General features: G+C 41.1%; 1 protein-coding gene across 2 annotated transcripts in view; it reads right to left on the bottom strand.

The window, feature by feature from the left end:
• Positions 1-7: 7 nt before the first annotated feature.
• Positions 8-26,975, bottom strand: part of GREM2 (gremlin 2, DAN family BMP antagonist) — a 41,316-nt gene continuing 14,348 nt past the window's right edge. Inside the window, exons 2-3 of one of the 2 annotated variants that reach the window (XM_039569107.1) lie at positions 4,984-5,110; positions 8-2,871 (exon numbers count right to left, since the gene is read on the bottom strand). In XM_039569107.1, the coding sequence (XP_039425041.1) occupies positions 2,364-2,871; positions 4,984-5,051 (576 nt within the window). In that variant the 5' untranslated portion in view covers positions 5,052-5,110 and the 3' untranslated portion in view covers positions 8-2,363. The remainder of the gene's footprint in view (positions 2,872-4,983; positions 5,111-26,975) is intronic. The other variant, XM_039569108.1, reaches the window with a different exon arrangement.

Below are 26,975 nucleotides of genomic sequence, written 5' to 3' on the forward strand. Positions count from 1 at the left end.
TGCCATATAACCCTAGAGTAGCTTTATTATTTAATCTATAATTTAATAGTTGACCTATAAAATAATTACATTATACTTAAAGCATTTCTTCATTTTTTTTTTTCATTTATAAAACAAGAATTAAATACAGTTTTAACCATTACAAGCTCAACTCAGTTTTTACATAAACACAGCTCCTAGAAGGAGCTTTAAGCTGCAGCATATTCATATTGCAAACTGGTGAAAAACCCAGGCAGGGCATAGCTTAAAGGTAAAGATTCTTGCACATTTTTCTTAAGTGAATTTATTAGGGTGCTTTTCTCTCTCTGGTCCAAAACGTCTGACTTTCAGTTCATTCCTTTCAAGTGGAGTCTGAGATCCCCAGAGTCTTAGTAGACTATATTGCCACCTTCCCCCCCTGCACCCCGCCCACACCCACACTCTCAAGACAACACTGAATTGTACCCATCCTGGGGCTGGCACAATGCCACAGGGCAGCAGCAACAGCCCCTACCTAAAGCATTCCCTGTGGGAGGAGCCTCCCTGTGCACTTCCAACACACTGAAAGGTCACAGCAGAAAAGCGACGTCCGTTCATATAACATGGTTGTCAGAGCCAACCAACCTCACCCTGCCCACGCCAGTCCCTGTAAACCGCTTGGTGAGCTCTTGTGGAGATCAGTCCTGAAAGCCTCTTAGGGAGGCCTGTGTCACATAAGGGACACCCGTGGCTCTGGAGCCCCAGCTGGCAACAGTGCTGAACATATTAACCCCTTGAAGTGGCTGCATGCGAAGAGGCTGGCGGGGAGGGGCTCCAGCAGCAGGCTGGTTTCACTTGCTGCAGATGCTGAACTGTGAGACATGCACAGGGCGTCGGCGTGTCATTTTTAATTTGTGAGCTTCAGACAACTGAGTGCGCACTGGCTTCGGTTTGGGGGAAGGGGCTGGTTTGAGACAGGATTTTAATGCAGCTGGGACTAATACAGATCAGAACTGTAACAAATGGGATATACAGGACATGTTAAACTCCATCAACTATATCAATAACAATGTAGTATGACTTAAAATGAACTGCAAGTGTTCACCAACACTTACTGAGCAGGTCTCACAAACTGAGTGGACCACCAATAGTGTAGCAATTACAGCTTACTCTTTACCCGCTCCCACAGCTGTGACCCATTCCAGCAGCACTGACTGAGGTGTTTGTCCTTTAACAGGGACACATTAACATGGTTTCCAATCATGGGAGAGACACCACTCCCAAAACTTGGTGACACTTACGTAGCTTTCGTATTCAGTCCAGCAATGACCAAATTTTGTCCTTTGTGTGACAGTGCTTTTATACCTTTGGGGACACATCATTCCCTTAAGTGTTCTCTCCCACTACCCTCCCACCCTCCCTGGTCTGAGCAGGCATAAATAGGTGGTCATAAATGAATGTTGTCCTTTTTGGAGTAAGAAACAAACACACATATCTAACATACAAAAACCTACCAAAAGCAGAGTAAAACCATGTCCATTTTAAGCCAGGCAGCTGACCTAGCAACCGAGTCTCTTAACATATTTTAATCGCTGGCATACTCTGCCACAAGAAAAATACACATGGCTAGGTCTATAATACTTTAAACAGCTGTTTACTATAGCTAGGTTACAAAATAAACAGTGCTGCAGAGGCCATGTGTTCAATATACTCTAACCACAACAGCATCAGAACCCAACCTCAGTCTGCTCTGTGGTCACCGTGGCTGACCCAGCGCCTCACCCTCTTCCCCTTGCTTCTGATCTGCCGTTCAGACAACAAGCCCAGAACCATTTGTCATTGCACAATTGAAGTCATCTTAAGGAGAGAAGCCTTGTCAGACAGTCTCGCTTTTCACACATTACTCCTCGTTACTCTCCCTCATCTGTGTCCCCCAGTCCTGGGCAGCACCCCAGCACTTCCAAGTGAGAGAAGCAAGCTCCAGACCAAAGCACGGGGAAGGCATTCTCAACTTGTGGAGGGAACTGGAGTGTAGGGCAGAGGGCTTTACTCCACACAGTGGAAACATTTAATGCTGGATTCAGCCAACTGGTCACTTAGATGAGCAAACCCAACTTCTGGGAGCCTGCTCCACTCCAGAAGACTCAACTGCCAGATGATATCTAAAATACAATACAACTTTATGGTGAAGTGCCTAACACATCCCGTGAAAAAGCATTATTCCAGTAGGCAAGTGACAAGGAGACTTTCCTTGCTGGAGAGATGCCTCCTGAAAGAAAACAGAACACCAAAAAAAAAGGAAAAGAAGAAACAAACCAACAAAATGGACAGTCTGCTCAGTGGGAGAGGAGAGGCAGCAGTAAAGCTGATGGAGGCAACACCAAGCAGCAGCTACATGCCTGTTCTCACAGTTTGCCTGAGCCGTTTAGATTCACAGACATGCACCGGCACTGCTTGACCTTCTGAATTTTCTTGAGTCGGAATGGTGGGTCCAGCTCAGGGCACTCCAGCTGCACAGTCGAAGAGGTGACCTTGTGTGGCTTGCAGAAAGCACAGGACTGAAAGGACTCCTCCTCCTTTTTCACGTGCCGCGGGATGTAGAAGGAGTTGCACTGCCCGTAGCAGAAGCGGTTGATGATGGTGCGGCTGATGCAGCCCTCCTCGCTGACAGTCTGCCGCAGCGGCTGCGTCTTGCACCAGTCGCTCTTGAGGTACTTCCTCTCGGTGACCACGAGGGCCTCCTGGCTGGAGGCCAACACCTCCTTGTTCAGCTGCTGCCTCCGCTCCGAGTGGTTGCTGCTGCTGCCTTTGTATGGGGAGGGAATGGCACCTGCAGGCCGGTTTTTTCTGGCGTCCGTCACTCGAACCAGCGCTGCCATCAGAAGAACGGACAAGGCAAATTTCCAAATCATCCTGCAAGGGCAACACAGGACACTGTTAGGAGAGACGCATTTCCAAACCTCAGAATTGGAATGGAGTTGGTACTTCACGCATGCTTTTAGAAGAAGTGGAGATCTTATCGTCTTTATAACCCCATCACTTTTCCTAGATCAGCTCTATTCTAGGGTGATTGCTTATCATGAAGAGGCCAGGCTCTTTGGAAAGTCACACTGCTTCCCCTCACGCCTCCACAAACTCTCCAACTACTTGCTTTTTCCCCTCAGGGACACTAATGCTTTGATGACTGAAGTGGTGGTTTTACAGAAGCTTCAGCCAGAAACATTTCCTCCTTGTCTCTGAAATCCTGGGCCAAACAGCTGGGCAAACTCCTGGCTAGCAAAGGCTCAAGAGACTCCTCCCAAGATGGTGAGAGCTGATTTGGGGATAGCAGGGGAGAGGGGAAGGGAATACCAGGTTACACAAAGTGAACTCCCCTGTCTCTTCAGCCCCCGAGTCCAGGCCCGGCCTCATTCCACACAGAAGTAGCAAGGGGTGTCAAAAAGACTATTTTTATTATTTTAAATTGCTTCTGAAGTTTCTTAGGGCTTTTATGGCACTTACAGGCTTGTATTTGTTGTCTTTGTGTGAGGTCAAAACCTTGATGGATTTATTTTTGCAGTAAGAGGAAATGCTTAAACACAACTTTGAGGACTTCACAATTGAAGGCCTCTTGGGCAAATGGTTTAAGAAGGTTTGTAAACAGGAGAGGATTAAATATTTATTTTAGATGTTAAGGAATAAGTTAGAGCATAAGCTTGTTGATAAGTTGAAATAGTCTGCCAGACGGCAAAAATATTTTTTCCTATGGTTGTATATTATGTATTCTTGTTCTGTGGAGCATCTCTTACCAGCTCTTGTCCAATTTATTTTAGTAATGTGTCTCGATGTGCTTCCAGAGTATCAGAGTAGGTGTACTAAATTTCCTTATAAAGTCAATGCTCACTAGTGAACTGCTCATTTGACAGTTCATTTCATATCACTCTCCCACTCTCCCTGGGAAAGGAGAACAGAGGGTCTCTGCAGTGCCATAAGTGGGTACACGGAAGCTTCCCACTTGGAGACTAGAACACTTACAAAAAGTGCTCTGTTCACCCTTATTCTTAATGGATATTTTTATAATAGTGTACAAAAGACAGACTTATCCCTCTATTCCCAGTAAAGCTTCAAACCCTTCCAAGTAATGATTTTAATTTTTTTCCTTTAGAAAGATACCAAGGCAAAAAAAACTATCAATCATCACACTGGCAATTATAATGCCTAACACTACAGACACTTCAGATGTTACCCAGGTACTCCCATCTCGAAATCATGTCATTTTCCAAACAATGAAACCAAAAGATCAAAAAAGTGTTTGCAGTAAAGGTGTAAGAGAAGACAAGAATAGCAGTAACAAATGCTTCTCACCTAATAAAGCAGATCTAACATGTTTGACTTCTGTGGAGATGAAGAAAAAGAACTACTCTAACAGACTAGGTGAGATAACATCCCTTAAGGTTATTTTCTAAGTCTATTAGATCTCAGTGTCAGACTTGGACTAAGTTTCTAAGGGGATAAGTCTGAAGTGCTGAAGGAAACAAAAGTGCTAATCGTATAGCTGTAAACAGAGGGTGTTCTGATGCAGAGTTAAATTTCACCAGACTGTATGCTTGAAACAGAACCACCTTTAAATGGCAACCAGTATTTCTAAACCACAAAAAAGTTCATTCATCTGCAACCATGCCATCTCCCCACTGAACACTCACTGTAGCCATTGGTACTTTAAATCAGAGGCCTATTTTCACACTGCTTAGCATTCAGCTTGCAAGTCTAGAAGTTTTGTCCAGAGTCTTTAAATGAAGCAAGACTAGACTTGGCTTTGCTGGCAGGTGTTGTCGCCAAGTCCATTGGATGTCAACCCACACAGGCAGGCCAAAACCTAATCAGGTAATTAGTTTCAGTTGAATATAGTGTTCCATGCTTCCTTTCAAATTGTTCTCATGTTATTCTGCACTGATGGCTGCATTTCAGTAGTAGATAAAATAACTGATTCCCAGTGCTTTGTGTTTTTATATAGAAAGGGGAGGAAAAGAAACCAGATTTACAAACCTATATTTTCTAGAAAAAGACAGAGGTGAGCTCTCCACAAGATGCCTTATGCCACATTCGTCAGGCATACTCTTCCACTCTTTTGATACACAAGGACTATTGCCTCTCCAGTATCATCTCTCTGAACCTGGCATAGAAGAGGACAGCAAAGGTCAGAAGGAGAGACACACCCGTTCCCCCACCCCTCCTCTTTTCTTGGGATGATCTTCACAAAGCTTTTTCCAACTTTCATGACTCTACAGTTCTATGAAACTCTGTGTTACCATGCCTGCCCTTTCTCTTCGTAAAATGCAACTTGAATGGACATGTTCCTTTTTGTATCAAGTGGTGGCCACACAGAAATCCGATGCAGGAATTCAGGAAAGCTGACAGAGAACTAACAACTCCAAGTCTACAATACAGAGAAATACTATAGCAGTATTCTAATTACTTAAATGGTTTTATGTAGCAATGGAGAGCCATTCAATAGAGTAAGTAGGATTTATTCAGTAAGTCTGTGTTTATAACTAATAAAGCATTATTAATCAAAGCCACTATTGTGTGGTTATAAACCAAACACTGCAATACATGTTAGCAAGTACTTCTACAGACAGGTAGGAACACACCACTTATTTCTGTCATTGATCCTTATCAAACTTGAATGTTAAAATATTTACATAATGGAATAATAATCTATTTTACACTAGCAGGTCAAATGTGCATTCTGTCAGATTGTGGAATTTCTAATCACAGTGCTACTCCTTACTAGCCTGCAAATCACCCCTTTCTAAGCCCTGGCACACAAATCCCCTATTCAAGCAAGTAAGGGTGCAAACAAGGTCACACGGTGCCAGCAACTTGCCAAGGACTACATATATTTTCAGTGCTCACATGCAAAGAGAAGAGAAACTTCAGGACCCTCAGAGAAAGAGAGCATTTTGGCAAACTCAATTTGAATGCAAAGCAACCTGGTGAATGCTGTCTGTCTGCACACAGAGCAGGATGAGAAGAAACACAAAACGTATTGGAGAAGAATCTGGCTTTTGGCAAGGACAGGGCAGTTCTGCCCTACTTAGATGGAACAGAATGGAACAGCATGTGGCTGAGACCATGCAAGTGAGAACTGCCTCAAGAGACCAACGCCTGCCTCTACAGCTTGCACCAATGCCAGCCTGGGCCCCCCATTCCTGCTACACTGGGGGTCCCCACAGCAGACCCAGTGGCAGCTCCTTTGTGACAGTTTTCAGCTTCTTCAAGCATTGTTGCCAGCTGCTGCCAGTCCCCTCCATGCCTTTTTTACAGTGTGTGAGCTGACAATAACTTAACCTTAGATGAGACACCCAACGAGGCCTGGCTGCATTTACATATCACATGGCAGGTTTTTTTCCCCCTGAGATAAGGAAATCAGCATCAAGTATGAGTTCATAAACTCATCAAATCCAACATGCTGGAGCTGGGCTATCAGGCCCAGGAGTGTAAAAAAGCCTTGTCCATGGAAGCAAGAATGCCAAAATCCAGCTCTGTCATTCAGAGGTCAGGTCACTGTGCTAGGAGGGGAAGACCCAGGATCACTGTGTCTGCCCTTAGCTTTATTTCTTCTTTGTATCCAATTACTGTGTAACATAAAGTATCTACCAAGCCAGGCTACCTTTTGCATACCGACCTTCTGGCCCTATAACTCATGCATTCTTGAAAGTAATCCAGTTCCAGAGCAGGACAGGCAGTAATGTAACCCCCAAAATAGCTTAGTTTTGTGCTTAGGGAAGTCCTCTCTGAATTGAAGCATTGGATTTGATTTCAGAACTCAAACTCATAGTTTTCAGAGAAGTCCTGCAGTGAAGAAGTGAGTGCTATGGTGTGAAATGCAGGGCAGGAGGTAACACCAGTGTCCATCTGTGCTGAGTGACTGCGCTGATCGTTTCCTCTAGTTTTCAAAGTCATGACCAGTTTCTCAGCTCAGGATGCAGATTCTGACTGGGAATTCCTGTTTTGTAGATCAGCCTACTTCTGGGCTGCAAGTGGACAGAAAGAAAGAGGGATGTAACTGCAAGATCACTGTGATATTTTGTTAGCTGCTCAGGAAATCAGGAGGTGTGAGACCCATTTGTTTGCTGTAGCATGCACACCTATAAAACACTCAGCATTATCAGCATTCCTGTAAGCATTCAACTCTGATACAGGTATGACACAATCATCTCTTCACCAGGCCTGTCTGGAGGGAATTCAGAAGTAAAAGTCGCAGGCAATTTAAAACAAAACAAAACATAACAAAACAAAGGGAAAAAAAAACCAACCAAAAAAACCCAACCCACAATCACCAAAAAATCCAAACCTGCAAAACCTGTCTTACCATAGAACATAAGACTCTACCTATTCAGCTTAATCACAGTATGGATTCATGAAGAAGAAGATTTAGTACTATAAACCTATCATACACCCATCAAAACTACAGACTCAAGTACTGTAAGAACCAGTGGCTTGGAAGATGATAAATTCAGAGATTTTTCACTTTTTGAAAAATTTAAATTTAATTAACAGCTGAAGATCTTCCTTTGGACAAATATTTCTCTGTAACTACCAGCAAAAGGCAGGCATTACAGACTAGATTAAATCAGGTCCCATGACATAGTACTGTACATAGATGGCCACATTTGACCACCTGTATTGCTTGTTTGCAGCTTCCATCCTGCAAACTTCAGAGACATGAGAGCTCTCCTTAGGGATCACTTGAGCATGGCTGAGTATGGGAAGCCCTGTTACCAAAATAGTTTCAAGTCCCCACTTACTTTCATAGTAGACCTAGTCAGAAGAAGAATCTGTATAAAGCAGTCATATGTATAATAATGCAAGAACACGATGTACATGGTTAGTTCTCACATTTAAGATGGGACACAAGAAGTGTTCCTTGAAGACAAGCCAGGCAAAAGCTTTTCAAATAATTAAAACTTGGCTTTAGCAACAGATGTGGAAAGCCAGGAAATATCCAATACTTTACCAGGAAGCCAAAAATGCTATTTATTTAATTTATTAATAGTTAGGCATGATTCTAATGGTACAATGTTCTCATAAAGGCTACAATAAAGACTAATCAGGCATCTTTGTGCAAGGGAGGTATTTGGTGCTAACTTTTCTCTTTTAACTATCCTTTGGAAACTATTTCTCCCATGTCTCAACAACATCAGCAATAACTGAACACTGTACTGTATCTCCTGTTGCAGAAACATGGGCGTCTTATTAAATTGTTGCATCATTAATAGATTCCCATTATTAAATTGCCAAGACTGAGGCCAGCCACAACAACAAAACATGCAGGAGGCATCAAACTTTAAAAAACAGTAGAAACACAGTACTGCAGCTAGGATTCAGCTATTCAGGTTTGCATTACAGCAGTAGTTACCATGTCCTAGGAGTACTAAGCATCACTTTCAAAACCACTGCACAAAACACAAAAGGCAGTAATTATTTAAATAAGAATAATTAATGCCATTACAGAAATTTACACGCAGAAATTTTTCCATTCTTGCCCTCTAAGAACCTTCTATAGCAATCTGAAAGAAAGCTATTTAGCTGCATCACAGCCCTAATAGTAGATGGTTGGGGCAGAAAACATTTCTTTCAGGCTTAATAAATTCCTAGTACCCTCACTGGCTCGCTTGGATGGAGATCCTTCCTTCTCTCCATCCTTCTCTCTCCCTTCCACCAGGGAGATCCATCCTCTTTTTTTGCACCAACACCTCTCCCTCAGAGAGTCAAGACTGCCTACAGGGATCATCACGAAGCTTTGAAGGAACCAGGAAAGGTTTTCCTGCAGTCTGGATGTCTCAGGAGCCACACTCTATTGTGCAGGCTCTTGCTTTGTTTTTTGAGAGGGTGAGATGAAGTTAGGTTTCAACAATGCCAGCCTGCATTCCTCAGAATAGGACAGCATTTCCCCAATAATGCCAGAACTTAGAAGTTCTCCTTGCCAAGACAGATCCTGAATTTATTCTCCTTGTCAAGATAAATCCTGAATGAATTTAAAATATTGAAACACAAAGTAAATCATCAATGAAATGGATGTAGAACAAAGATACTGGTGGAGACAGTCTATGCTAGTTGAAAGGATGTTGCATTATACTAATTCACTCTCACTGAAATGATTTTCTACTATCAAGAGCTTTATCTTGAATTTTCCCTTAAAAGGCTGGGAGTTTAGAAGAATTCTTCATCCATGCACAAAAATATAAGAGGAACCAACAACTCAGCCAATTATTCCTGTCTTTCAGCAATGTGTTATGTGTTATTTTTAGGACAGGAGGAATAATGAAGAAATCTTGGAGGTAAACTAACCAGCTTGAATGCTGGGTTTTTCCTTCTCATCTTGTCCTCTCTTTCTTATCCACCTTTACTGCCAATAGAAATCCGTGTTTATAACCACTGAACTATTCTTTCTTTCAGGAACTTCAGACAAGCTTATTTGAAACCTGTTTAAATGCAGCTGGTCACTTCATCAGTGTTAAAGGATCACACTACTCCAGCAGTTCTTCTTTGCACTGTCATCCTGCCACGAAGTATATTGGCCTAAATATTGTATGACTGATCTATATTATCAGGCTTTTCATAGGCTGAATCTTTCTTATCTTGCATAGCTTTTAAACCTGTGGTTAATTTTTTTTTAAAGTAGTATTAGTACTGGGGGAATAAAGAGAAGTTTTTCATTTTTTAAAGCCAGGACCATGATTGTGAGAAAAGTCACTGAAGAACCTGGTTGTAAACTACAGCTCCAGAAGACTGGAGAGAGGAGAAGGAAAATATTGATGAAGTCAGCCCTGGTATTTTGACATACTTTTATCATTAGGGAGATGGAAGTAGCGTTAGGCCACTTGGAATGAATTTAGAGAGGTTGTCAGAGAAGTAGAAATGAGACAAGGAAGGTTGAGGCAATCTGGAATTCAATCTAGCCAAGTATGTCAGTAAGAACAAGAAGGGCTTCTTCAAATATATCTATAGCTAAAGAAAAACTAAGGATAATGTGGATGCATTACTAAATGGTGTGCGGACGCTGGTAACAGAGGATACAGAGTTACTGAAGATCTTTGCATTGGTCTGACACAATCATCTCTTAGGACTGTCTGACCCAGGAGACCAGGATGAAGGAATGCTGAAAGGAAGGAGGATTGAGTTAGAGAACACCTAAGCAAATCTGACATCCACAAGTCTATAGGCCTTGACAGGCTGCGTCCATGAGTGCTGAAAGAACTGGTGGACACCAATAGTGAGGCTGCTCATGATCATCTTTGAAAGGCCATAGCAGGCAGTAGAGGTGCCTGAGGACTGGAAGAAAGCAAATGTCACCCCAGTCTTCAAAAAGTGCAAGAAGAACAACCCAGGGTGAGGCCCGTCAGCCTCACCTCAACCCTGAGAAAAGTGATGGATTGCCTCATTCTGGAGTCCATCTCTAGCCCCATGGATGACAAGAAGGTGATCAGGAGCAGTCTGCATGGATTCACAAAAAATAAATCATGCTTGACCAACCTAATTGCCTTCTAGTGTGAAACAACTACCCGTATAGATGAGGGAAGAGCAGAGGATATTGTCTACCTCGATTTCAGCTAGGCTTTCAACACTGTCTCTCCCAGCATCTTCACAGGCAAAGTCAGGAAGCGTGGACTGGATGAGTGGACAGAGAGGTGGATTCAGAACTGGCTGAATGGCAGATCCCAGAGGATCGTACCCAGTGCACATGGTCAAGTTGGAGGCCTGTCACTTGTGGTGTCCCCCAAGGTTCAGTGCTGGGCCCAGTGTTGCTCACCTTGTTCATCAATGACGCAGATGGAGGGGTAGATGCCTCCTCAGCAGGTTCACTGACACCACGAAGCAGGGAGGAGGGACCAATACCCCAGAGGAGCTGTGCAGCCCTTCAGAATGACCTTGACAGGTTGGAGAGATGGGCAGAGAAGAACTGGCTGAAATTCAACAAAGGCATGTGCAGGGTCCTGCACCTGGGGAGGAATAACCCCTGCACCAGCACTCCCCAGGCTGCAGGCTGAGCTGCTGGAAAGCAGCTCTGTGGAGAAGGACCTGGGGATCCTGGTGGACAACAAGCTGTCCAAGAGCCAGCAGTGCTCTCGTGGCCAAGAAGGACTGGGATGCGTTAGGAAGAGCATTCCCAGCAGGTCAAGGGAGCTGATCCTGTCCCTCTACTCAGCTCTGGTGAGGTCACATCTGGAGTGCTGTGTGCAGTCCTGGGCTCCTCAGTACAACAAAGATGATTAAGGGACTGGAGGATCTCTCTTATGAGGAAAGGCTGAGGGAGCTGGGCCTGTTCAGCCTCGAGAAGTGACAACTGAGAAGGGACCCCATCAATGCCTGAAAGATTCAGAAGGGAGGGTGCCAAGAGGATGAATTCAGGCTCTTCTCAGTGGTACCAAGCAATAGAACAAGAGGCAACAGACAGAAATTGATGCATGGGAAGTTTCATCTGAATATGAAGAACAACTTCATCATTGTGTGGATGACCGTGCAGTGGAACAGATTGCCCAGAGAGGTGGTGGAGTCTCCCTGACCAGATATATTAAAGAATTGTCTGGATGCAATTCTGTGCAATGTGCTCTAACATGACCCTGCTTGAACAGGAAGGTTGGACCAGATGCCCCACTGTGGTTCCTTCTAACCTTACTCATCCTCTGTGATTATGTCCATGATATGTAACAGTGCTTCCCAAAAAACACACACACAGATGCAATTACTAAGGCCCCAACTAGAAGAAAATAGTGCAGGAAACAATGCTGCAAGTTTTGTTGGTTTGGGTTCTTTTTAAGGCTAATGTCAGGTAATACAGTGAAAGAAGACACTATCAAGTTCATATAACCCTGTATTTATCAGTAGCCAAGATTTTGATTCAACAATTGTGTCAGCATTTATGATTTTAAAACAGGAAAAGTGAAATAAAGAGAAGGAACAAAAGCTGCAAGAAATGTAACTCTGGTAATGCAGTAATGCCTTTTTTAGGGGATAAGGAATACACATAACTCTGATTGAATACTAGCAGGTAACTGGACAAAGGGGTTTTTTGTATCATTATGATTAAAAGTCCTAAATTTTGTTGCTATTTCAGTTTGAGGAACTTGTGGTTTTAGAACCAGCCACAGACAAATGTCTGCCTGGTGAGCACATGTGAACTGTCCCAAGCAGAGTGAGATGTCCTACTCAGAAGTGTCTGGGTAGTCATCAGTACTGGCAGCATATGCAACACTGGGGAAAAAAGGGGGAGTGGAAGGAGGAAAAAACCCACAAAATAAAACCAGATTTCTGCTAGCTGTCCATGAGGCTGATTTTCTTTCTCACAACCTGGTTTTGAAGAATGCTACAGTCAGGGGGTGGAAGGAATGGAAACAAGAAGAAGAGCTTTTTTGGGAAAGGACTGATAATTCTGTGAATCTAAAAAATATCTCTCTGCAAGAGTGAACTAAGTTGAAAAGATACTTGGTCAGTGTTTCTCAGCTTTTCAGCACAAAAGCCCCGAAGAGTCAAGTCAGTTCTGTTTGCATATGAACTTTTTGTCCAGCAAGTAAAAACAGCCTACATTTAACTTTATTCTTCTGTGTTGAACGCAGCTGTTACACTCCCATTTGGCAGCATTTCATTCAGGAGAAAACAGCAGACTTCTGCCCTTGGGAAACTAAAAACTAAATCTGAAGGGAAGCGGTGACTTGAGCAAATATCTTCATTTGTGACCATCCCTCAGCCTGTTGGAAAGGAGGACAGTCAACACAAGAATGGGGAAAGTTCAGCATTTAAATACAATAGCTCATTTCGTTGCTTCCTCACTGGAGAATCGATGCTACAAAAGATGATTTTGCAATGAACCATCTCCATTATATTTTTGTTGTTTGCATTACAACAGAACACAGAAACCTCGTCCAAGACCAATGCCTAAGTGACACAACTTCAAATGTTTGTAGACTGACTTGGTGACCAACATATGGCTCAGAACTGAGCTCAGAGGGGAAGTGAGTTACTGGAGGTCAGAAATTAACTGAGAATGGACTGTTTCCAGCATCTTTCAATTGCACTGCATGGCACCAATACTCTTCTTTTTGCAAAGAAATACAGATTTGTTGCCCTTAGGCAAGCTTCTCTTTAAGAACATTATACTCTTGTAAATAAAAATATAGTTTCCCTGAGTTTTGATAGAACAGGCATGGAGTTAGGAGCTTCATTTCTTTGTAGCTTCAAACAACACACTACTTCTAGAATGCACAGCTCATTTTCTAGCCCACAATAAAGGAGATGACCATTGATCTTCAATATATGTTCCTTACTGTACTTGCACCATTCTAAGAAGAGGGCATTTGAATGAGTTTTGTTCTAGGAGAAAACTGAGCTCTCTAAAGCACCATAAAAGTGCTCAAAAGAAGTGCTTGCTTCTCTTAACGATCAGAAAAATGCAAGTACTTCTAAAAATCAACAGGTGGCATGTAATCTTGTATATAATAAACACTAGATTAACCAGCAGAGAAGTAACATTTAAATTTTCCAGATTTTCTGGTAGATTCTGATAGTTTTATCCTCTGAGGCTCTCTATCAAGATGCTATCCTCAGGTACGACACTGTGACTCTGAAGTGGTCATGTTCCTGTTTGAAAAATCTAAAATGTTACTGATGGTCTAGTCTTTATATTATGAATTTCTGTAAGCCATTATCCTATTTATAAAGTTGAAACACAGATGGTTCAAATAAGGATTGCTCTTATCACAATATCCCACAGGCTAATCTTTCTATCAGGTAGTATGCAAATTCCCATACAAACAAAATTTCAGCTATATATATCACTACTTTCCAACATGTCACTTACAGGAACCATTCCAGCTGTATTTTCATACAGTTGTCTTAAAAATGGCATAGATTTATTGCTTCGAGCGTTTTTCATTCACATTCATCTCTGCTCCAATTTGCCTGACAAAGCATCAGTCCTCCTGACTATAACTTGCAGCAGTTCTGGGGACAGAGTGCAGAAGATCTATGCTAACAAGCAAATAAAACAAATATTGACCCCATTCAGCCTGTTAGCTGCAACCAGGTCTATGCCACGCAAACACGTAACTAAGTGCCTTACCAGAATTATTAGTTTCACAGAAAAGCCCTTTTTCTCCTCAGTGAGGTTAAATCTAGGGAATCCTCTCATCCTATCTTGCCTTTCCTACAGTTTATAAGCAACACATCTGACACTTCCTCACAACGAATTTTTTTCCTCTGCCAAATTTCAAATGAGCTGGACAGCATGGCAGGTTTGAAACTTCTACTGCATTATACTAAGTGTGTTTTGTCCTAGGGTACACAGGGAGGCATGAAAAATATTTCAGGGAAGGGGATGGGGGGGAACAAGTCAATGGTATCACAATTTAGAACACGAGGATGTTCGGGGGCTACTGTGGTGGACTGGCACACTGAACACACCCATAGAAAATCAGAGTTCATGAGCTCTAGTGTTCACATGTAACACAAGATACCTTGAAACAGCAGTGGGTCACCTCAAAGTTTTTAATACATTCTCTCAGCCAGGGTGTAAGCTGGCCCAACAGCGTAAAGCTTGTTTGCACTCTGTGTCGATGGAAGCCACGCCATGCATGGTATTATCCTTGGGTTGATCCTGTAATATTTTGTAACCCCTTTTGTTCAAAAACTTACTTGGAGAATTATCAGATGTTTTCTTCTTTCCCTAAGAGCACCAGCCTTCTGCTTACTTTTGCAGTAACTTTTTGTGGGTTAACCAATGGCCCATCACAATCCCTGTTTAATTAGTTTTGTTTCAAATGTTTAACTCAGCTGTGGGCTTTGCTTTGAAAGGAACCCTGTTCACTCAGGGTGTCTACAAGAAAAACTTGATGAATTTAACTGAAATGCAATTCAAACGCTAAAGAGCTGAAAAGTGCAGCAACCATGTGCTCTGATGAGGTTTTTCCTGTGTTTTTGCAAGCCTATAAACACAGATAACATTTGGAGTTCAAAACCTTCAGAGTTACATGGCTTTTTGGCCACCCTAGTCCATGCATCAGTTGATGCCTTGATGCAAACTCTTCAGTTTGGAAATATTTTGACCCTTGTTTTTAAGTTGTTTTCTAATACAAAAAAAAGAAATTTTATTTCGCTACATGTCTATTGATATTTCCAAACTGACAGTAACCCTTTTGACTGTCAGCTGTCAAATGGACCAAAATAAATCATAGCAGCTCAACAGCTGTCAAAAGTAAAGAACTTTTGAGATGCTATGAAGTCAGAAATACAAATAAAATTTTAATTATATATACACTATCAACATAACATGCTAAATACCTATACACTTCAAAATAACTTTCTAGAAATATCAGGAAACCTACAGCACACAGAATGAATGGGCAAACTGCCATTTTTGCACTGTTAACTGGCAGTGTGTCACAACTAAAAGTAAATAAAAGACAAATTTTCAGTTAAAATGCTGCAGGATGATTTGTAGGAAATTTAACATCCAAATACTGGAAATTTACTCCATCCCTCCCACTTCACACTGCTGGTAACACGTGGCTGTCCCACATCTATGTTCTTGTGGCTTTGATTCATGCTCAGATCAGTGATTCTCCCTCTGTCATTACACACAGAATGTAAATATTTGCTCTGTCTGTATTCTGGTTTACAGACTTGACCCACTATTGAATATGAAGGCTGTAATTCAATCATAAAAGGATCTGTTGCCATGTGTAAACCAGGACTTTATGTTTTATGACTTAGGCTTTGCAGAGCAGCCGTCTTCCTACTCACCTCCCCCTCTCCTTGCCCATGACTGAATTATAGTTCTGTCTCTAATTGAAGCCTAGTATTATTCTATTTCTCTTCTGCTGAGAGAAAGACCAGAGCTATTATTCTGAATACACAGCAAGCCACAGGAGCCTGGATGAGGTACTCTAATGACAGGTCCTCCTCCACAGCACATTTGCAGTCTTTCTGCTAATTAATTTGATTTCCTTTGTCTAGACTAACATAATACAGCAAGTTATGCTCATTTAAAGGGAGATCGTTAGCCTCTGAGTTCACTCCAAATGAGGAAGAAAGAAAAGTCAATAGACTGGAATCTGGGGGAGACTGACTGACTTTGTCCTTGACTACACCATTGCTTATGTTTTCACTTGACCAAGACTTTGTGTCCAGGAGAACCCGAGACAGCACTATCATCAGAGGAGAGACTATAATCAAAATCAGATATCGTTGGTATGTGCATGGCAAGGCAGTGGCAGATACACAGAAAGGTTCTGTCTATGATGGACTGCAGTCAGCAGCTTTCTTCCTGGCAATTACTTGGCATTTGCTGTTCACAGCTCCTGACATCCTCAGAGGGCTGAACAAACATGTAATTAAAAACACACACAAGCTGATTTCTTCAGATTCCCTTCACAGAACAGTAGTGTGCCACTGGACTAGAAAACCAGAGGCAAAACTAGTAATGGAGTTAATGAAGTAAATCCTCACTATTTGGAAGGCAAGACCTACACTCACCAGTTTTGACAATGACTGAAATTTAGAAGCTGGATGAAGTCTCAGAACTGTCAGTCAAACACAGAACTTGGGAAATGGAGTGATGCATGATAAACAGATGAACAGAGCTGGATTTGAAAGTTCAGCCTTCTGAGTCATCTGGGCAGATCCGGTTTTAAAACCCAGCAAGAAAAGTGACAAGAAATCAGCCATCATATAGGTGCCCTGTGGGGTGGAATGAGTTCAAGCACTTTTTAATAATGGCAGGGAAGATCTTCCCCTATGACAAAAGAGGAAAGGAGAAAGCTGGCAGGGGCAATCACCAACCCCTTCTGCTTGCACATCCACAGAAAAGTGCCAGAGCTCCCCTTCTGTAGACAGTTTCAGGACCACTTCTATCCTTGTAACCTCATCTGCATTTATAATTTGGCAGCATCAGAGTGGAAGGATTCCGACTTGATGACTTCCTGGCTGAGGGGTTATTTTTTTGGCTCTTAGTAACTGGGGACCTTCTTTACTCAAACACAAGCAGAAGATAAACTGCACCTGGAGGCTCTTTATTAACTTATTCTGACCTTGTTTTTTTTACAGTGTTTGGCCACAAGCCATTCAAACTGTGTCACCGAAGTTAAGGTTTGAGTGTTTTTCCATTACTGACGCTTTCAAGCTTGGTAGAAGTAGGCAGTAAGTAAAAGGAAATCTAAAGATTCTTCTCTTTGGCTCTTTCAGAAAGCTAATCTCAGAAAGGTCAGGAAAGTATCTTGGAAAGAGCCAACATCTTGCTATAAATTTCAGTGTGAGATTGCAAACTCCATTTCTCTTCCAAGTCTATTCAGGGACTCTTCCCCAGATCTACCTCAGGCAGCTCCTCCTTGGATCTAGAGAAGAGAGATGACACTTCTGGTAATCTTGGGTGACCTCATGTTACTACACAGAAGGACAAAGATACAAGACCCCACTGCATGCCAGTGCTTAATTGGATTCAGAGGAATGAATGGTCCAAGTGAAGTGGTAAAGAGCTTCCCTTCTGACATGACTACAATGGAAGATCCTGGCTAACGTGACCAGTAAATGCAAAACTGATTGGGAAGAGGGGGAACAAGTGATCAGGAAGATTGCCCGTTCACGGTTTGCTTTGGTTTCTTTTCTCTTATTACAAAGTAGTCAGAGAACATAAGCATTACAGTTTAGACCATTTTACTAATCCTAACCACTTAGTGCTGGTTCAAGCAATCATGTATATCGTACTGAAGCAGCAAGGGAGTTTGATCAGATGAAGGTTTTGTTCGAACAGATCAAAGTACTTGTAATGGCTCAGCAACCAAATGCCATCTGTGCCACTACCTAAGTCTCACTGTAGCTGATTATAGCCACATAAGATCATCCCAAAGAAAATGCTCTGATCCATAGGTTTGTTCTGGTTCCTAATGAGTGATCACACACACAGCTCATATATTCATTTATGAATGATTTAGACCAAAAGTACAAAAACCATTACATACGCATGAACTAGACTCTTCTAATTTTTTTTCCTATGTCTTGGCTAAACACGAGACTTTTTAAAGAAGCTATGTGTAATATGGAATTAGGAGGACAGGAATCTAAAATAAGGAATGAGGGAAAATATATTTTGACACTGAGAAATAGACATATTGAAAGCCTCATCTCGATACTGGAGGAAATATTAACATTGGCCTATGTCTCCACTTAAAATCAGCTAAATTATTAGATTCTGAATTTTCCCTTATTTTTCTTTTCAAAAAGGAGGTGAAGTGAGCAAAAACTGGTTTTAAGATACTTTCAATGTGAACTTAATAAATCCTCAAAAGCCAAGAAGCCATTTCAGAGAGTTAAGATGAAACATGTTTTTGTCTCAGTAACGGGAAAGTCCTAAAATGAATTTCAATTCGAACTAGGGCCTTCAGGTGCTTTCAGTCCGAAAATGTCTGTATCTCTTCCTTTGAAAAAGCATTTTTGAAAAAAAGTTTTGATCAATACTTCTGAAAACTTTTATTCCCAGTGTGTGAAGAGACAAAAAAAAGTTTCAACTGAACTTACCACAATTCCTGTAGTATGATGGTCCTCAATGGGTCAGTGATAACCACAGCCCCATGGGACTTTCTACGCTTGTATTTTGAAAGGAGGCTCAGTAAAGAATTTGGCTTAGGAAAGCAAGACTATGCTTCCTCTCTTCCCTTACTTAATTTCAGAACAACAGCTTTTGCTTTTAGTTATTATTTCAGCTTCCATAATTTTTCTCCAGCACAAAATTACAGAGAAGCTTCATACATATCAGATCAGTGATTTGGGCAGTGTAAGAACATGGTGAATGTCAGAGCAACAGAAGAGTAATTAGGAAAACACAATAAAAAATGCACCTAGCAAAGGTCAAGCTAAAAGCAGCTCACCTGTCTGAAAATCTGTTAATTTGCCAAAACCCCTTCTTCTTAGAGGATCCTAAGAAGCTCTTAATTAGCACAAAAACTGGAGAGTACTAATTGCTACTTGGCAAAACTTTGCTTATTAAAAACACAGGGACATTTGTGGGTTTTTTTTCCTTGTTTCCCACCCTCAAAATCAAACACTTTGTTTTACAACATAAATGACACAAAAAGCTACATGAAAGCAAGTGCACACTTCTGTATCTACATCTTTATTATAACCATGAAGGGGAGGACTCTTAAGTTTACCTAAAAAAAAAAAGTATAAAAGGACTGAGAATTAAATCATTAAACTGTATGGTTTAAGCAGAATGTGCAATGGCACTGCAGACTTGAACAGAAAAGGAAGAGAGGTGATTTTGAATTAATTGAAACAGACTTAAGAATGCAAGCTATTGAGTGGATTTACAGCATAACTGTACAGAAGACATAAAGAGCTCCTCTAGCTACTATAGTTTTAACAAGGTCCTCTCTATAACTATTCTCCACCCCCCATAAAAACCAAAATATTATTTGTTCAAAGCTGCTTGCCAAATCCATGGCAAAGCATCTAAGAGAAACAAGAGATTTAGAGACACGTTAGAAATAGGTGACGGAGACATACGTATCACTTGAATCAATGTGAGAAATCCAGAAAACACCTGTTCCCACACCTACAAAGCCTCCAGTTTCATTTTAGACTGTGACATTGCTTATGTGTCCATATGCTAGTGCTCCTGTAGGATGCCCGGATGTCCAGCTGGGTAGGTGGTGATGATGTCTTCTGCCATTCACATAGAAGGCAGATGAAGTTTGGGAACCTCTCAGCAGCTCCCCAACAGCCCTGCTTTGTCATGTGTGTTTCACATACAGTCACCACTGAGTGGAAGATGAGCAGCATAAACTGCTTGCTACTAGTCATCCAAAAATCCAGCCAGTGGGGGACGCTACTTACCTTTCTTGTAACAAGCCTTTCAACAACATCTTCCCTGTTTACGAATGTAAGCTCATGGTTTCAGTACACACTGGAGGTATTTTGACACACATTCCCCTCCCGTTGTAAAAAAAATCCAACAAACTCTAAAAATTGCAGAAAAGGTTAGTGAGAAAATGGAAAGCACAAATAGGCATTTCCCATATTTTACAGTTAAAGCTGGGTTATTACGTAGAGAATAAACACAAAATTCCTGGACCTGAAGGGAACTACAGTACCATATCCAACATTGTTTTGATGTCATTAGGTTTTGAGGTATGGAGGGTGAAGTCTTGATTTAAGCTCCTTGAATTATATCATCTTCCCTTACAAATTAAGAAGGTCAATTATTCTAGATTTTTGAGTCCAAATGAAACTAACCACAGACAAAACCAATTAAAACCTATGCCTTTTTCCCTCAATTTCACATTCCAATTAGAATACTGCAGCATATTGGTTCAAACACATATTCCCATTATATGTAGTCATTTTAGGACAGGACAACTCCCTTTTCAGGAATAATGGCACACAGAAAATCCTGCATCTGACCTTGGGAAATAACCAAAACAGCAATTAATGTCAGCTGGATATATTTCTGATTGCAAACCATGCCCTTCTGAGATAAAGCTTAAATCATCTTATGCTGTCACCCAGTCCAGGATTGAGGACCCAGTTTGAGTCCTTTAGACTGTGAGCCACTGTCACTCTGCTCCTGATCTCGCCTTCCCCCCCACAGGACACAGGCATGTGTGCAGCCACACAGTCAGCAAGACAAGTTTGCTGATCCAGCCAAAAAGGGTTGGTTTTTTCTGTTTTGCCGGCAGGATCAGTGGTGCTGCTGGACTCCTGTGCCAGTGCTGGGCTGCTCTACCTACCCAGTGCCAGCCTACAGGCATGCTGCCTCCAACCAGTGGCCTCACCACACCCTGATACTCCTTCCAGACTGGGGCCTGGGAAAGCTGTCACCCAACTTACCTGTTTCAGGGCGGAGGAGGCTAATGTAACTGGGAGGGTGTGGCTGATAAAGGCGGCGTTGACAGATGAAACTGCATGCTTTGGCTTCCTATAAGAGATGCATGGTCCTTATATCTAAATGGCTTGATGTCAGTAGTACAGTCTGTACCACAGCAGTGAGAAGGAATAATAATAATAATAATAATAATAATAATAGAATAGAATGTGATGAGTAGTACCATTTCAGATGACCGAGAGCACCACAAAGATGTTTGTTTAGGCCAACACATCCAAGATAGACCCTGTGAGAGATGCATACTCCTCTACAGTGGCCACTGGAAGCCAGGTGAGAGATGTGGCATATCTGAACAGGCATATGTGCTAGGGCAGCCAGCTCTCCATCAGAACCTCATTCTGCTATGAAGACTCAAGAACTTGATTATGGCAAGTGTCTTAAACACTACAGCTCTGACTTATGACTAGATTTCCAAAAGAGGTATGCAGCGTTTATCTCAAGTCCTCAATGGATATGGGGTACTTAAAAAGAGGATCTTTTATCTTATCTTGAAAATGTGCTCTGCAACTGTAGTGCAAAACTAAATATTAAACAAGGGAAAAAAGCATGAAAATGTACTCTAACTTCTCCATCCTACTGTCTTGACTTTGGAGTGTCTTGCCTTTTAAGTGCAAAGGTTTCTACCACCAAGACATCAGGGTTTTAAGTGATTAAACACAACCACTGGTTTCACTGCAAAGAAATGATCTACATAATATATGAAACACTGATGCCTTCTGCTTCTCTGTCTCCATTATCACCCTCCCTGTCCTAAAATTTATGCTTGCTGGATTCTCCATACCTGATCCAGAATCTAGCCTGGAAGATGGTGGCAAGGTGGCTCTATCTTTGTGTGAAGATGCGATGTACCCATGCACTTAGTGCAATGCAAAGTTAAACAAAACTGAATTAAGGACAAACAAACAAACAAGTAGTGTGGTTTGCAAAAAGAAGTTGGAAGAAACACTTTTCCATTCTCTTTCCAGGTAACAGACATGCCAGAATACTTATGAAAAAAAACCAATTTGCGGGCTTATAGCTTGAAAAAAAATCTCTCAGAAGTTATAATACATTTTGAATGCAAATATTTGTCCAACCTCCCTTTCAGAACAGAGCACTAGAGCTGTAAAAAGAGTTGGTCACTTGTTCAGCTGTTGAATTCACATGGATTTTTGCCCTCCTCAGGCAAAAGCATAAGTTGTGCATTCACATGACACAGTAAGAAATGGAGTGATGCTGCTAATACCTGAATAAGAAAAACACAAGGTAAACATTCAGGAGCATTCATTCAGCAGAAGGCTGAAACAGTCTGTTCATTTGGTCCCATACTGTTTCTCAGGTGACAGCTTCAATGCCAAGGAGCACCAGCTTGTACATCTGCCACCCAGCCAAAGGGTACAGACCACAGTGACCAGCCAAAGGGAACAGGCCTTATGCACAGAATCTGTTCATTAAGCTTCTCCCTTGTTACTGATCAAAGGCACCTTCATTCTCCAAAAGACTGGGTGATTCTGAGAACCATGTGGGCTAAGGCTTTCCATTTAACTACAGCTGCTTTTATGCAAGAATAAATGTAATACAATTAATAGTCAACAGATAGGACTAAGCTCTCATGCAGGTATGGGAGCATTTTAGTAATTAGGACTCTGATTAAGACAGGGCAGCTTTAAACTAACGCTCTAGAACTTAAGCAAACACTTAATTGGCTTCCTGCATTCAGGCCCAAAACCCCGTTAAAGTTACCGGACCTTAGAAGAAAAGTGTGACAACGTACCCTGCACACCAGCAAGTCATAAGCACCAGGGAACACACCCTCTACCCGCTCGTAACTAAAATTAGGAGATAGAAATTGTATGGCAGTTGAATAAGTTTGAAGTTTGGATCAGCTGGCATTTAAACAGGGAAAGGTGCCTGCCATCTAAGATGTACAGCTCTCATTTTTAATCAATTGCAAAGTAATATTTATTCTTCTTAAAGGAAGCTGTAGGCTCTGTACTTCACTGACAGCTTTTTCAGCTTACACAGACTCCCCCAGTTTTATATTGTTTCAGTGTGCACTGCTGTCTCTCACAATGGTCATCACAGTAACACATCAGTCCCAACATGTTCCACAGTAGACAAGAGACTCCTCTGCACCTGGAAATTTAGACAAAAATTCAAAAGCAGAAGCTAATGCAATTTACATGTTAATCTCAGATCTATGACCACCACACTTCACTTAAGGATGTTAAGGACAAATCAAGAGTCTACTTTTGGCCCTGAAAACATGGGTGCATAAATACAGAATGGAAAGTAGTAGCTTATGAACTAGTTCTGGGCACCATGCTTCAGGAAAGCCATGCAGTATTCTCGAGGGGAGACAAGGAAGAAAGGTAAGAACATTTATATACACAGAAACCAACTCAATGTGGCCAGATTGCAGGAATCAGTGACCTTTAATATGAAGAAGCAAAGTCCAGAGGAGTGATGTTAATAGCCTTTAAATGCACAAAAGGCAATAGCAAAGAGTGAAATGATACATTTTTACTCTTCATGGATTCAAATGCAGTAATGTTAGCAAATAAGACTTCAGACAATATTCCAATTAGCAAGCACCATGATACAGATAGTGAGGCATTGGAATTGATTTGCCGAAGTTTGTAGACTCATCATCAGAATTATTAAGGAAAAAGTGACACAAAAGGAAAAAAAAAATCACATCTGCCATGAATTATGTTAGATGAAATGGATCCTAACAAGCAGGAGAAGAACCAGATGACTTCTCAAAGTTCCTTTAATTCCCTTTTAAGTAAATAGACATATATATATGTATATATATTATATAAAGCAATCATTATCCACCAAAGAACCATCTTTTTAATAGGTTTGGGGGTTTTTTTGACTAGTTTTGTCATCTCTGCTCTCATCTTCCTAGGCTTTTAGGTTTTTGTGCTAGCTATCACAGAAATAAATCACCATTCTTTTTGCTATGGGGTCACCTATCACTACTCAAAGCCAGCCTGATGTTTAACACACTGCAATCTCCTAAATGTGAACCTACCAGGTTTATAACACAGATATTATCAGATGGTTTCAGAATTAAAGACTCAGTTTGACTTCTTTTGCTGCAGGCAGAATACGTAACTTCTGTGCAACGCTCCTCTGTCGGCAAAAGAGGTCAAGACTCAAAATTTTGAAGAATGTCTGGGCTTTTCCAAAATTTCAGTTATTTAGAGGAAACATTGCCTTGTTTATTTTTTTGAAGAAGATGAATGTAATTTATAAAGCATTAGAAAATAAATCAGGTTTCCTAAAACATATTTAAATATGCATAAAACACACAGACACCATTTTCCACATAAGGCTAATTTAGGCACAGTTTTCAACATTCTTTGAAGACCGATTTCAAGACAGAGGAGTCAAAACTGCTTAATTAGCCAGAGTGGGTAGATGGGAAGATGGAAATATGGTGCCATGCACACTTCTTCCCCACAGTCCTTTCAGAGCTAGCAACAGATGCATTGAACTAGAAGGTTTGCAACGGCACTGCTGCTGCGGCACCAGCTGATGGAGCTGCCAAATTCCATAGTCAGCAACTGAATGGGACAGCTGAGTGGCTTCTCACCCAGAGGTCTCAGGATGACAACCAGGCCTACAAAAAACCACATCCTCAAAGATCTGAGGCCAACTGCAGAGGTTAGCACAGAAGAAAACATCTGTTAATGTCCTCATGACAGCAAACACCCAAATTCCTCTCTATTTGTAATACCTGTAATTAACAGGTGTGGAATAGTTTGTCAACAGCTGTTATCATAAAGCTGTGGTATTTGTCCTACAAGCACAGCAGTGCTCTGTGAAGCTGTACCCACTGTCCAACACTCCCTTTCCCACAGAGCACAACAAATAAGATAATGAAATTGCCCTCAAACAGAAACTGAACACACACTGGAATAGAATTCAAGTTTCCCATCTCCCTTTTTTATCCTTCCAAAACCGATACAAGTTTTGAAATTCGATTTACTTAAGTGTTGCTAGTTCCCTAAAATTAATACAGAAAGGAAAGGCACCTCCTCAACATTTTCCTATGAGGAACTGCTTCCTTACCTAGATACAGTCTAATATTTCTGATTACTTTAAACAGGTGGGGTGACATTGCAGTGCATGGTTTCCTAAAAGCCAGGAAAGTCATTCACCTAAGAGCAACCTACAACACCAACATTAGTTATTTCTTTAATATTATGTTCTTATTATTTACTGTTATTTAGTAATCAATATACTGCTATTTCTGAGAGAAGCCAGTTGTGGAGGTGCATTTTTTAAACCAATGCTACATTTACACTCTCTTGTAACCCAATGGAAAGTAATGATCAAGTGGATATACACATGTTCACAGTCTAATAAAAAGTACATCACTCATTGCCATGGAATTACTGCAGGATTGAAACAAATGGGAAGTGAAATACAAGACAGAATCCTTTAACAGATCAGTACAGCAGAGGATGAGAAGAACCAGCAATGCTTCATGCACTAGGCAATACTGCAATGCTTCCTAACAACAAAAATTTCCCCACCTGCCCACTGTGTTTCATAAGCTCAGGAAAAGAAAATATGGCAGATGGGTAGATTCTCTGAAAATATGTATTTAAAAATATTTTAGAGGCTTTATCTTACAAATACTGACTTCATCAAAGCGAATAGAAAAACTAATATTTTAGTTCAATACAGACAATAATTTTACTCTGTGGAAATATCAGTACAAAATCCTTGAGATTTAAAATATACAGTCATTTAGGCCAGGCAGTGATCTGTCTTCAGGTAGACTTGCTGATATTTGACACATTTCAGGCAGCACAAAAATGTACTGCCATTAAAAATACTTTATCAGTTTTAAGTAGCCAGCAAATGCTTACAGATAAGTTATTTTGGCAGCTGATGGATGGAAAAAGAAAGAATAAAAATGACACCAAAAAATGTTTACCAGGAAGTAATTTAAAACAACAGATTGACAACATTTACGTTCTTAGAATATCTTGCAATTCCAATACAAATTATTTTTCATTTGCACTTAACACCATGCTACTTCTTTAGGTATTTTTCATATTTAAAATGGTACTATAATTTTAATTAATTATTTTTCATCTAGCTATAAAGAGGAAAAAAATGGACAAGGGAAAAGAAAATTCCGAAGATTAATGTTTCTTGCCTAGTGTGACACACCAAATAAATCTAGCCTAGTTAGTTTTAATCTAGGGTAGAACTGCCCTTGGCTTTACAAGAACACTAGTATTTTAAAAGGTTCCATAACACATGGCTAAAAAGGTATCCCCCCAAAGCACCTGTAAGACTGGGCAAGTTCCCTCTTTTTAAAGACATCCAGTCCAGCGAAATTCTGCAAGCCAGAGGTAACCCAAACTTTCTGCTTTCTGATTTTTCTTGCTTATGCAAGTCAGTGAAGCTGCCTGGCAGGCTCACTTACGACATCTGAGAATGGTTCAGTCTCCCACTAAATGCCTTTCTAAGACGTTTGAGCCCACAATAATTTAGTACCAACACACAACAGATAATTATCTCCTAATGTTCTTTCTTTCCATGTCCTTAGGTATAGGGATCTGGTAAGAACTTAATGGAAGAGCATTGTGGGTAAAATATAGAAGTAAGTGAAGAAGGAGAAAGAGCTGCAATACAAATTTTGCAGGGAGAAAATGTAAAGAAACGAGGAGTATTTTGTGGCACAAGTGCCATGCAATTCTAAAGCAATAAATATATAAATATAACAGGAATCAGCCCATACTCCATTGATTTACACCCCTGGTTGTGAGAGATACCAAACCAGCTGAAGAAAGCAGAGGTATCAGATCATCTGAAGTCATGAGGTTCAGTTTCAGCAATGGTGACACATAACTGTTTTTCTGAAGCTAATGGTAACTTTCCCACAATGTTTGCATTACTTGTTGGCTTCATAACACAAATGTCTTGTTTGGTAGTTTCCTGGCTGGAAGGACCTAGTTACTGCCAGTTGGCGGTACCAGGCAAACCATTTCAGCAAAGAAAGGCTGATCCTAATCTCTTCTCATGCAAGGCTAATACGTATCAGTGAAGAATTCAGTATCTGTATTCCTCTGTGTGCACAGCTCCCAGCTGAACT

The sequence above is a fragment of the Corvus cornix genome, chromosome 3, assembly GCF_000738735.6.
Source record: "Corvus cornix cornix isolate S_Up_H32 chromosome 3, ASM73873v5, whole genome shotgun sequence".
NCBI lineage: Eukaryota > Metazoa > Chordata > Aves > Passeriformes > Corvidae > Corvus > Corvus cornix.